Source organism: Dryobates pubescens, chromosome 27 (genome assembly GCF_014839835.1).
Source record: "Dryobates pubescens isolate bDryPub1 chromosome 27, bDryPub1.pri, whole genome shotgun sequence".
Lineage (NCBI taxonomy): Eukaryota > Metazoa > Chordata > Aves > Piciformes > Picidae > Dryobates > Dryobates pubescens.
The window spans coordinates 6,583,632-6,596,924 of record NC_071638.1 but is presented as its reverse complement, the minus strand read 5'-3'; the positions used below and the strand labels follow the sequence as shown (position 1 = coordinate 6,596,924).

At 42.2% G+C, this 13,293-nt stretch overlaps 1 protein-coding gene across 6 annotated transcripts in view; it reads left to right on the top strand.

Moving 5' to 3' along the window:
* Positions 1 to 13,293, top strand: part of CADPS2 (calcium dependent secretion activator 2) — a 366,370-nt gene that overhangs the window by 64,914 nt on the left and 288,163 nt on the right. For all 6 annotated transcript variants that reach the window (XM_054173945.1, XM_054173944.1, XM_054173942.1 and 3 more), the window contains exon 2: positions 11,973 to 12,086. In XM_054173945.1, coding sequence (XP_054029920.1) covers positions 11,973 to 12,086 — 114 coding nt within the window. The remainder of the gene's footprint in view (positions 1 to 11,972; positions 12,087 to 13,293) is intronic.

The window sequence follows — 13,293 nt, the reverse complement described above, 5'->3', positions numbered from 1 at the left end:
TGTGATGATCTTGAAGGTCTCTTCCAACCTGGTTTATTCTAATCCTATCCTATCCTATCCTATCCTATCCTATCCTATCCTATCCTATCCTATCCTATCCTATCCTATCCTATCCTATCCTATCCTATCCTATCCTATCCCATTCCATTCCATTCCATTCCATTCCATTCCATTCCATTCCATTCCATATGCTGTTTCTAACAGTGGCCTTAATCAGATGCCTAGGTAGAGATTGAAAATATAGTTGGGTGAAATAATTTTTAAAATGCTATTAGAACCCAGAATAAATTGGATACTATGTTCTGGATTTTATTCCAATTTTTACTGTTATCCTCTTTATTCCTTGAATTTAAGCCAAACTAGCCTTGAAACATGTTCCCGAATGGCGTAATGGGCTTATAACTCGTATTTGCCAGGTGCCAGACAGAGATGACAGTCTCTTAGTCTTGCTTGCATTTCCATCACTGCAAAAAAAATTAAATAATTTGGGTTTCTTTTTAATTCTGCCTTTCAAAGAAGGGAAAATGTTATTGTCTATGAAACTTCCTCACTGTTTTGATAGAAACTGAGAAGTGTATGCAGAAACTAGATGTGTGGGGGAAAAGCAGACATTTGCACAACGGAGGAAGGATTTGTATGATCACAGTGTCTCCTTAGAAAGTGCACTAAAATGGAACATGAATGTCAGTTTTGGAAAGAAAGAGAGTAGGCTGATGCCTGTGTTAGCTAAAGCAGCTCTGCTGGAGCCTTCTCAGCTACACTTGGAGACCTTTTCTGGCAAAACACCTTGTTGTGAGATTGTTGATCAGGAGAGCTCTTTTGTGCAATTCTTTTGAGGTATGCTTCTGTTACCTTCATGTATCTGTGGAGAAGTTTTGTAAAATGAGAAAGCTGGTTTCTGGGAGCAAATATTTCTGAGAAATAGTTCTGGGGGTGCAAAGCTTACATGAAGGGGAAAAGGTTATGTTGATGCAGAGGAGATGGGTTTGTAGGAAGTGATACAAATCCATTCAGACAAGCACAATTTGAACTACTGATATACACCATCAGTCACAGCTGTACATCTATTAACATTTTGGCAGCAGTTACCTCTAAAACTTCCCTCAGTTTTCATTTCTGGAAAGGCACTGGTAGCTAAGGTTCATACCATGGACAGGACTGCTGCTGTGCATCTCTGCTAGGCATAATTTTCATGGTCACCCACATGAACCATCATCAGATTTCTTGGCTGGAAGCTTTCTCATGTAACTTTCAGGGCTCTGGCAATGTCAAGGAAACAAAGCCACGGTGCCACTCTGCATTGGAGATGGTCCCAAACAGCAGTGGCATGAGTGACAGCAAAACACAGCTGGCCTAGCTGTACTGTGCCTGTAAAGCTACTCAAGACCGAGAGATCAGTGAAGTCTGCGTACAGAAGAAACAATTGCAGTAGCATAAATCTAGCTGGTGATTGTCAGCTAAATTCTACAGCAAATCTCAGGTAGTAGGAGTAGGTACAAAGAAAATGATTGCAACTGCAGAGACAACCTCATCTCAGAGGAGACAGCTTTTACTGGGATCTGGTATTTACTGCACTTAGGACAAACACATAGCAGATGTTTTCTTTCCTAGTGTGGCACAGTCTGTAAAAGGTAGACAGTTAATTTTAATGATAAAGAAATATACCACAGCTATCAGGAATTTCTGAGTGCTTACATTTTTCTGCATTTCTTTACATCTTTTTATTTTCTGTCCAGAAATCAGGAAAGTGACTGCTTTTTCCTTTTTTATTCCCTCATACCCCCCTCCCCCCCCCCCCCCCCCCCTTCATTATCAAGATACTTTGTCTTCTTTTCCTGCAAAGTGGACAGTCTGACCTTTTTGGAAGCTGTCTTCAGGTCTGTATTTTGGTGGTCAGAATTGTACACTTGAACACCGTCACATAAATCAACACTTTGTCTTTGTTCACTGTCTGTGATTTTTGTCCCATCCCATCTACTCTCTGATGAAACCCAACCCCCAGATTCCCTCTTCGTTGTAAAATATTTTACAGTCCTGTAAATATGCTGCTCTGGACAAGGGAAATATTTCAAGTTTCAGACTTAATGATACAGAAAACATTTCTAACTGAAACTGAAATAACTTGTAAGTGGAATTAAATGACCAGTACATTATTGGTAGTGTTTCTGGGTTTTTTAAAACTAGTGGTAGACCAATGAAAGGTAAATGCCATGTTGTGCTTGGTTGATTGTAAGGCATGATCATTCTGTTTGGTTAGTGTATTGGCTGATTTGGGAAACCTAATATTTGATTCTACGTGGCACTGAATTGTTGTGCAGCAAATATGTGCACAGTCTAGTCTGCACTGAGAGACAGCAAACAGAGTCCTTATATCCACCGGTTTACTCAGACTAACTTCAGCTTTAAGAACATCAAAGAAAAGCTAAGGTTGCTAAGTGACAAAAAGTATTTACCTGTTATTAAGAAAACCAAACCAGTTTATGCAATGAATAGTAAAGGACAGCATACATTGTGTGCTACCCACATGCTGTATAAGGCTGTTGTTGTACACAATGAAGACCTGCCTAAATCAGCAGAGTAACCACAGCTATCACCTCTGTCTTAGTACTGAGATTCTCCAATACTATTTATTCAGTCTTCTTCCTCAGTGGAAAAATCTCTTGAGTAATTCAGTATAAATGAATTGTGTGGGCAGATGCTGGAAGAGGAGGCAAGGTGAGGGGAGAAGGAGGGGAAATCATGAGGAATATCTGTTTATAACTGGCTATTTGCTTTATGGGCTTACTTTTACCACTGATAAGAGATGAAGTTACTTAACAGTTCATGATGTAGCCCTGACTATTGGTTTTTCTGGAAGGTGATGGCTCTGTGCCCTGCCCTTGGCTTTCACAGAGACAGTGCCCATATGGCCTTCCAGAGTCCAGCTCTGTGAATAAAACACTCCCTACCACCATGAATGGTAGTGGGAAGCTTGGGTTACAGCAGATTTGGTCTGGGACAAAGACTTTAGTGACTCTTGAGTCTCACTTGACAGTAGAGTGGAAGTTGTTTCAGGTCTTAGATGGTCTCTTGTCATTTCTGAGGCTCATTTGGGCAAACAGCCCATTATGACAGGTTGACCAGTACCCCTGTATATCTGACCTGGGAGACCCTGCAGAAGGGGTGCATGGAGTGAGTTGCTGAGCTCAGTGTCCTTGAACATACTGCTGTGTTAAAGGAGATGGCAGTTAGATTAGTGCTTAACAAACCACATTTTGAGTTGAAGAATATAAAACAAAGTATTAAAATCCAAACAGAACCAAAAAAACCGACCACCAAACACATGTACAGCACATACGTGCTCCTTTTGTAGGCATGTGGAGCTTAGGTTGAAAACCTAAGTGCAAGTGGACCTGTTAAATGTGTAGTGCCTTGGAAATGGTCTATTTGAAAGTATTGGTAGTTGGGTTTTTATCCTGGAAGTGGTGTGGCATTAATATGTTGCATCATCCAGGTTTGTTTCTGACTGAGGGTATGGACAAGTGGATTAATTATCCTATGGCAAAATTCAGTTATTGACATCAGAAAGTTAGTCCTTATCACAATTTCTACTCTATTTTTCTCTATTTATTTTTTTCTGTGACAAAAAGCCTGACAAGACAAGAAACAATGTTATGTTCAAAGAAGTATGTGAGAAAGTGAATAGAAAAGGATCTATTTGTACTTTCATTTCTTCTCATTCGGGAGATGGAAAGGAGAGATGGTTGTTTGAGAGAACAGCCTCCTCTGCTCTCAGAAAGTATAGTTTTGGCTAAAGCCATCTAAAAGCAGCTGCTGCTGTGCAAGGCATTGAACACAGGGGCATAGCTTTGAAATAAAACACTTCGTAGGAAGTGTTCAGGGACTGAAGTAATACTTGGTGCTACAGATCATATGCATTGCAGCTGAGAATTTGGCAAGTGGCACTTTGCTTGGCTCCTCCCTATGACTTTCTTTTTGTAGTCAGCATAAGAAATATTTTATCTAAATCCCAGGGATCAGTTCTGGGCCCCATTCTGTTCAATATACTTATTGATGATCTGGATGAGGGGATTGAGTCCATCATCAGTAAATTTGCAGGTGACACAAAGTTGGGAGGAGGAGTTGATCATGTTAGAGGGTAGGAGGGCTCTCCAGAGGGACCTTGACGATCTGGACAGATGGGCAGAGTCCAACATGATGGCATTCAACAAGTCCAAGTGCTGGGTGCTGCACTTTGGTCACAACAACCCCATGCAGTGCTACAGACTGGGGTCAGAGTGGCTGGAGAGCAGCCAGGCAGAAAGAGACCTTGAGGTACTGGTTGCTAGTAGGCTGAACCTGAGCCAGCAGTGTGCCCAGGTGGCCAAGAAGGCCAATGGCATCCTGGTATGCATCAAGAATAGTGTGGCCAGCAGGAGCAGGGAAGTCATTGTGCCCCTGTACTCCACACTGGTTAGACCACACCTTGAGTCCTGTGTCCAGTTCTGGGCCCCTCAATTTAACAAGGACATTGAGACACTTGACCATGTCCACAGAGAAAGGCAATGAGGCTGGGGAGAGGCCTCGAGCACAGCCCTGTGAGGAGAGGCTGAGGGAGCTGGGATTGCTTAGCCTGGAGAAGAAGAGGCTCAGGGGAGACCTTATTGCTCTCTACAACTACCTGAAGGGAGATTGTAGCCAGGTGGGGCTTGGTCTCTTCTCCCAGGCAACCAGCACCAGAACAAGAGGACACAGTCTCAAGCTGCACCAGGGGAAGTTTAGGCTGGAGGTGAGGAAAAAGTTCTTCACAGAGTGAGCTGTTGCCCATTGGAATGGGCTGCCTGGGGAGGTGCTGGAGTCACCATCCCTGGAGGGGTTCAAGAGGCTATTGGACATAGCACTTGTGGCCATGGCTTAGTTAGTCATGAGGTGTTGAGTGACAGGCTGGACTTGATGATCTCTGAGGTCTTTTCCAACCTTATTGATTGTATAATTCTATGATTCTAAATGCAATCGTTAGCTCCCACTAACTGACACAGAAATCCCAGCTCTGAGTTTGAAGATGTGCAACCTGCAACTATTTCATTGCTATATTTCTGAAATTGCCACAAGATGGCAATGGTTCAGAATGTTATTTCTCCAGGACTAGCTCTTTGGCTGACTGTGCTTGTTGGGGAATAGGGTCAGCTGCGTGCTGTGGCTGCACAGCATCCACAGTGCTCTGGGACATGGGGTGAGAAGCTGGTTGTGGCCTATACATAGGATGTATTTTAAGCTTTTTAATTTTAGAGGCCAAAGTTTTGCAGAGGACAGTTGTGCTGTGAATTATGCCTTTCCCAGCTGCTGTTCAGGGCAGTAGCGAGCTGCTCTGTGTGGTGGTGAGAGCAGATGGAAATGCTCAAAATCTAGACTCAACTCTGCAAAACTAGGGTTGATTCCCTCCCCCCTCCCCTTCATTATTCAAACAAAAGATGAGGAGCATTACTGCTGCAAATACATACATACTTCATTTTCCCTTCAAAATGCTGTGAGTTTATTATTTAACAAAGTAAAACCTGTGACACTGAAACAATTCCCTTAACTGCCATATCTGTCTGAAATGCAGCTTCTTGTAAGAATTTAAGCTCTGTGTAAAATCCATTTCTTTAATATTTTTAAACTATGAGTGGAACTGAAGCAGAAGTGCCTCTAGGTTTTCACACCCAAGTTTCACTTCAGAAAGGAAGAAAACCCCACATCTTTAATTTAGTGCTCAAAAAGGAATTATTGGGATATGTAAGACTTCTTTGAAGTGTTCAATGCAAGGTGAGAATTTTTTATAGTTAACTGCTTGAGGCTCTTTTGATACTTTTGTATTACTTTGCAAATGATGAAAAGTTAAATTACTACTGCAACTTGCAAAAGTTATTCTATTATTAAAGGGCTCTTTGAGAAGTTTATTATATCTTAAATGTCTTTTCATTCTTTGATAGTCTACTAAGGCTGGCAAATGTAAAGTAAAAAATAAATGTTAACTTTGTCAAAGGCACAGGAATGGAGAACAAGAGGAGTTTTTATCTGTTGAGTGCCTGCAATAAAGAAGAAGCAAATTTGAGGGCAGTTAATCATATAGAATGATTTGGGTTGGTAGTGACCTTTAAAGATATCTAGTCCACCCCCCCCTGCAGTAAGCAGGGACATCTTTAACTAGATCAGGTTGCTCAGAGCCCCTTCCAACCTGATCTTGAATGTTTCCAGCTATGAGGTTTCTACCACCTTTCTGGGTAACCTGTTTCAACTTGGGTGCCATTGTTTCATCACCCTTACTGTAAAAACTTATTCCTTGTATCTAGCATAAATCTACCCTTAAACCTTGTCCTGTTAAAACAGGCCCTGCTAAAACCATTGTCTCCTTTCTTACAGGCCACCTGAAAGGCCACAATAAGGTCTCCCTAGAGCCTTCTCTTTTCCAGGTTGAACACCACCAACTCAGCTTCTTACATTCTTACATTCACCAACTCAGCACTCCATCTCTGATAATTTTTGTGGTCCTCCTCTGGACCCAGGCATTGTGGGGCTTCCACATGAATATCAGGAAGAACTTTTTTTCACTGTGACGGTGACAGAACACTGCAACAGGCTGTCCAGAGAGGTTGCGGATTCTCTCTGGAGACATTCCAAACCTGCCTGGACATGTTCCTGTGTGACCTATTCTAGGTGATCCTGCTGTGGCAGGGGCATTCGACTAGATGATCTTTTGAGGTCCCTTCCAACCTCTTAAGATGCTGTAATTCTAGAGAAGGGCCATGATTAGATGATTAGAGGGCTGGAGCACCTCTTCTATGAGCTCAGGCTGAGAGAGTTGGGGCTGTTCAGTCTGGAGAAGAGAAGGCTCTGAGGAGACCTTATTGTGGCCTTCCAGTATCTGAAGGGGGCTACAAGAAAGCTGGGGAGGGACTACTTAGGGTGTCAGGGAGTGATAGGACTAGGGGGAATGGAACAAAACTAGAAATGGGTAGATTCAGATTGGGTGTTAGGAAGAAATTCTTTAGCATGAGGGTGATGAGACACTGGATCATTGCCCAGGGAGGTGATGGAAGCCTCATCCCTGGAGGTTTTTAAGGCCAGGCTGGATGTGGCTCTAAGTATCTGATCTAGTGCGAGGTGTCCCTGCCCACTGCAGAGGGGTTGGAACTGGATGATCCTTGAGGTTCCTTCCAACCCTAACAATTCTATGATTCTTTCCTATGCTGAGGACTCCAGAGCTGTACGCAGTATTCCAGGTGCAGTCTCAGGAGCAGAGTAGAAGGGGCGAATCACTTTCCTTGACTTGCTGGTCAAACACCTTTTGAAGCAGCCCAGGTTACAGTTGGCCTTCTTGGCTGCAAGCAGATGTTTCTGACTCATGTTTAATCTTTATTTATAAAGTTATCATTACTTATCTTCAGTCACTCTGCAAATCACAATGAAACCTGATATATTCCAAGTCACTGAAACTTAGTTACACGTTCTCCCATGAAGCAGCTGCAGTTATTTATGAAGTATCACACAAAGTGATGACAACAGATTTCATACCACTAAGAATGCAAAATCCAGCTAAGCAATAGAAAACTGAACCACTTTGATGGAAAGCAGCAGAATCAGAGAGGCTTTGCTATACACTTTGGGAGATAATCAGAGTTTGGTTTTTACATTCAGGGGTATATATAGTAATGTGAAACCTGATTTTCATTTTGCTGTTCATGGTTCTTTTAGGTAGAACTAAACTGTAAACACAGAGACCTCAAGAGAAAGGGACTGAAAGCAAACGTCTGACCTTGATGGGTCTTATACTGAGGAAAGGGCATGTGCAGTGAAAAGGTAATCCTACTGCAGAAGGATTTTGAGCTCCTTTATGTGAACTCTGACTAGAAAGAATCTGGCTAGACTTATTGCCCTTCAGTTTAAGCATTTCACTTGGGATTCTGGTTTTTGCATAATGTCCTCATCTCTTATTCCTTATTAACCAAGACGGAGAACTTCAAAGGTAGCCCAGACTTGGATAGGCTGAGCTCTTTGGCCGTGACCAGCAGTTAATGTGCTGTACAGACACCTGTTTCTCTTAATTTACTATTAGGGCATTGTAAGGCAATTAAACTTCCCTTTTTTATTCCGAGTTTCTAAGCTACTATTTCTACTGTTACCTTTTTTTTTTAACAGCACTTAGCTGCAAATTGAAGAGTGTTAATGAATTCATTAAAAATGACCAATACTTAACAAAAGAAAAAAAGAGGAACTAAAAGAGTGAGAGTTCACTATACACTCAATATTCTGACAAATAACTCAGTGGAACTGTCTGCTACAGCACACTGCTACATATCAGTCTCAGGCTGCGCCAGGGGAGGTTTAGGTTGGATGTTAGGAAGAACTTCTATACAGAGAGAGTGATTGCCTATTGGAATGGGCTGCCTGGGGAGGTGGTGGAGTCCCCATCATTGGAGGTGTTCAGGAGGAGACTTGATGGGGTACTTGGTGCCATGATTTAGTTGTTTAGGTGGGTTGGATTGGTTGAGGGGTTGGACGCGATGATCTTGGAGATCTCTTCCAACCTGGTTGTTTTATTATTATTATTATTATCATCATTATCATCATTATCATTATTATCATTCTGTATCTCGACAGCTAACACGTCTCTCTGTTTGATGGTACTTGGGACCTGTAAAATAGACTTCGGATCATCCTTACTGTGAAGTGTAGCTTTTCATATTTCCTATTGGAATTATTATTATTATTGAGTTGTGCAGGAGACCTTCATTCCCCTACACACCCAGATTTTGCACTAAAATAGTACGGTAATTCTAAAATGCCACTCAGCCCTTAGAATTACCACCAGAAGTATTGAATATGGAAACCATATGTAAATATTTTGAAGGCATTTCACTTTGCTTAGCTGTGATGGTTAGAAACGAGGAAGTCAAAGATATATTTATATTTCATTGCCTTATTCATAATATTTTTGTCTGATATGAATAGACAAGCAAATCACCTAAAGAATGAAGTTTGCAAGCATGAAAACACATTTCCATAATTGCCTTGGCAGGAAGCCCACATGTTCTTGTGGCAGAGCTGTGAATATTCCATGGGATGAAGGAGCTGCTTGCTCAGCAGTGGCGCACCATCTGTGGGAGCACTTGACTCTTTCTTAAGACTCCTGTGAGAACAAGTGTGTGCTGAAAAAAACCTCAGACTGTACTTAATGATTTGCATTTTCTGGTGTCTCAACTTGTTCAATATCTTCAGAAAATGGGAGAAAAACACGGGATTGAATAAAGGGAAAGACATATCCTGTATATCTGTGAATAAAGTTTGATTTCTGTTAGAAACAGCTAACCTTTGGGGGTGCAGATTACTTTAGAATAGAATAGAATAGAATTAACCAGGCTGGAAGAGACTTTTGAGATCATCGAGTCCAACCTATCATCCAATACTATCTAATCAACTAAACCATTCTATGTGAGGAATGGATATCTGGCAGACAGGTGAATACATGGCGTTTTTGGTGCATGTGCAGGCATAATACAAATACTTCTTTCCCATTTATTTTTGAGTAGCAGCAGTAGGGGCTGGCAATATGTCAGTGTTGAGCTATTGCTCTCAGAAGCTCATGCAAGAAGCTTTTCCAAGTCACAGCAACCTCTGTTAAGTGTGCTTGCCTCAACGGGAAGCTTTTTCTTCAACAGGGGTTTCTTGGGGCTTGTTCTGTATTGCTAATCATTTTGTTAAGAAGAGGAATAGAATTATCATGTGGTTTTGACTAGCTGAGGTTCTTTTTAAAGGCATAGTTCTTTGGCTTTACATTGCTACTGCCTACATTTCACCATTTTCAGAGGATTTCTGGTAACAGGTATTTAGATGGCACCATACTAAGCTTTCAGGTTTGTGTTCATTAAAAGTACATTACTTGACAAACTTAGCAAACTTTATGTAGGATAAAAATCTTCCCTTGGTGTGAAGAAAACAGAGATTTTACAAGGCAGGCACATTATGAGGATAGCAGTAATTTTGCTAATCTCTGAACAGTGTTACAGCCTAAATGGCATCAAAGTGTCTGCACTAGAGACTTGAATGCCTAAGGCTGCCATATTTACTGTGCATCCCCAGAAGTTCTTCTGTAAACAAAAAATCATGTGATTTAGGTAGTGTTATTTGTTGCAGGTTAGCCTTTACAAATATGAATTCTGTCCTCTAGAGAAAAAATTTCAGTTTCTGACTACAGATTTATTTGTAACTCAGCAAAATACAGGATATATGAAAAAAAACACCTTTTCAATCAGTTGTGTTTGAATTATTTTAATGTTAAAGTTCAAGAGTACTCAGTGGGATTAAAAACTTTACATTAGCTTTTAAGATCAGTGAATGTGAATGAACTACTTTAAATGTTGCTTTGTTATATTAGTAGAATAGAATAGAGTAGAAGAGAATAGAGTAGAATAGAATAGAATAGAATAGACCAGATTGGAAGAGACCTTCAAGATCATTGTGTCCAACCCATCATCCAACACCACCTAATCAACTAAACCATGCAACCAAGCACCCTGTCAAGGCTCCTCCTGAACACCTCAAGTGATGGTGACTCCACCACCTCTGGGCAGCCCATTCCAATGGGTAATCACTCTCTCTGTGTAAAACTTCCTCCTAACCTCCAGCCTAAACCTCCCCTGGCGCAGCCTGAGACTGTGTCCTCTTGTTCTGGTACTGGTTGCCTGGGAGAAGAGACCAACCTCTGCCTGGCTACAATCTCCCTTCAGGTAGTTGTAGACAGCAAGAAGGTCACCCCTGAGTCTCCTCTTCTCCAGGCTAAGCAACCCCAGCTCCCTCAGCCTCTCCTCACAGGGCTTGTGTTCCAAACCCCTCATCACCTTTGTTGCTCTTCTCTGGACATGCTCCATCAAGTCAACCTCCTTCCTAAACTGAGGAACCCAGAACTGGACACAGGACTCGAGGTGCGGCCTAACCAGTGCAGAGTACAGGGGCAGAATGACCTCCCTGTTGCTGCTGGCCATACTGTTCCTGATCCAGGCCAGATTGCCATTGGCCCTCCTGGCCTCCTGGGCACACTGCAGGCTCATGTTCAGCCTACCATCAACCAGCACCCCCAGGTTCCTCTCTGCCTGGCCACTCTCCAGCCACTCTGACCCCAGCCTGTGAAGCCTAGGTTTGTGAGAGTCTCCTTTGATGTGACATTCTAACTTCTCACAGATTTAATAAGGAGAAATACCTTACTAAATATTTTAAGAGTTGACGGTAATCTTGGCAAAAGGCCTGTGTCTGGACAGCTTTCAGATTTGGGTTGTTTTCCCATAACATTAAAGTTTGGTGAAAATGGGTGGATTGCAAGGTTTGGTGCAGACTCTGTTTTAGGAGTCTGTTTAAAAAAAAATGCACTCAGCTTTGATCTGAAATCCATCAAGTCATCAGTTTTGGAGCCTTGTGATTGCTGTGCCCTGAAATTAGTTGTTTCATGTCATTCGTAGTGGCATAACATGGGTGGCAAGAGGCATGTTTAATCCATTTTGTTCATGGTGTGTTTGCTAACACATGCCAAATGTAGTGCCTAGATCACTAAAAAAAGTAAATAAAAAATGAGAGGCATCTCAGTCATTTTTTACTCATGTGAAGGGTGTAAAAACTTTGAAATATTTGTAGACTGGAGCTGATTATTAACTGATGCTGATGCTGGGGATAGTCAACCATTTTATTCAGCATATGCATATAAAATACTGCTGTGAAGTGTACATGCAGGCTTATCTGTAGCATCCCAATGGCACAAGGGAAAGAGGTTTAGTTGCATGCTGAATGCATGAGTGACTTGCTGCAGCATCCTGGCTTGCCACTCAGTAAGGAGCCAGATGTCCTGGGAGCTTCTGCCTTTTCTTCCCTATGCACAGCTTCCTAGTGTGCGTAGTGCTCCATATGTTTCCTCCTAGACTAACTATGTTTATTATTCTCTCCTCTCTCCTTTTTATGTTGCATAGCTCAATAAGCAGCAACTACAGATACTGAAGGAACGGTTCCTGGCCTTTTTGAATGGGGAAACACAAATTGTAGCAGATGAAGCATTTTGCAATGCTGTGCGAAGTTACTATGAGGTAAGTTCTGTAAGCTTTGATTTCTGTATTGTTTGAAAAAGTTCGTAGGATCTCTTTTAAAGCAGATACAAGGGAAGTAATTTTGAGTTTCAAAGGCTGTGAACTTCCAAACCTTCTAGAAACAGCTTTCTCCTACTCCAGCTTTGCTGTTTTAAAGTTTGAAATCCACTGCCTGGGCAGCAGAGATAAACCGAACTGGAAACTTCCAACCTTTTATGAAGGGGGGGAAGGAAAGACTAACTGAAGAAACCCCGGTGCTAAAAATCTTTCTGGCAGCATTTGATACAACGAGGCACCACTATCTTTATCTCCATATGTTTGTTACCTCTTTTAATCAGTGCTTCAGTTCTGAGTTAGCATCTTGAGAAATATGCCTTCATGATTTTTACGTACCATGCAGAGTGGTTAGGAGAGGAACCACCTGTTCTCTTCCTAAAGAAGAGAAGCTTTCTGTGCAGCTGGGCCAACTCCCAAGTTCTGCTGTGTCCTCCCAAGCATCTTCAGTGGCTGTGGATGACCAGTGCAGCCCTTTAAATGTGTTTTTAATTGCCTAAGGGACAGGTCTAATTTCAAACTAAGAGAGTGGCTCACTGTCGGTTTTGTAACATCAGCAGCATATGCAACAGGGCTGCATATGTAATAGCAGCAGCAGCAGCAGCAAAAGAATTTCTTTCTTGCTCTTAGCAAGTGGTACTGCAAATTTATTTTATATCACCTAACTTCAGATTTGCTCTGAATCACAAGGGCTGTATGTTAAAATTGTATTTCTTTTGAAGGATCTTCCTCCATATTTTACTCTACCACGTCTTTTTATCTTGTCTTTCATTCCCCCCTGTAATGGGTTGGGGCAGATCCCCTCCCCACCACAGGCAGAAATAACGACTCAGGCAAACGGATTGCAAAAGTGATGAAAGTTTAAATAGAAAGCGGTGAATGTTACAGAAAACCCAAAGCGCAGTGACACAGAAAGATCCCATCCCCACCTGAGGGTGCATGCAAAACCCCCAGGGCTCCTTCTTCCCCCTCCCTCTGCTGGGCTAGTCTCAGCTGGCCAGGCCTGAGACTGCCCATCCCCCTGTGGCCTTGGGCCCAGTCAGGCCCATGGCCGGGAGATCTCTCCCCCAGTTACCAAGTCTCGGAGAGGGAAGGAAAGAGGAAGTGCCAGACTCCGCACTGGATCTTATAGTGGTGCAAAGAATTATGGTAG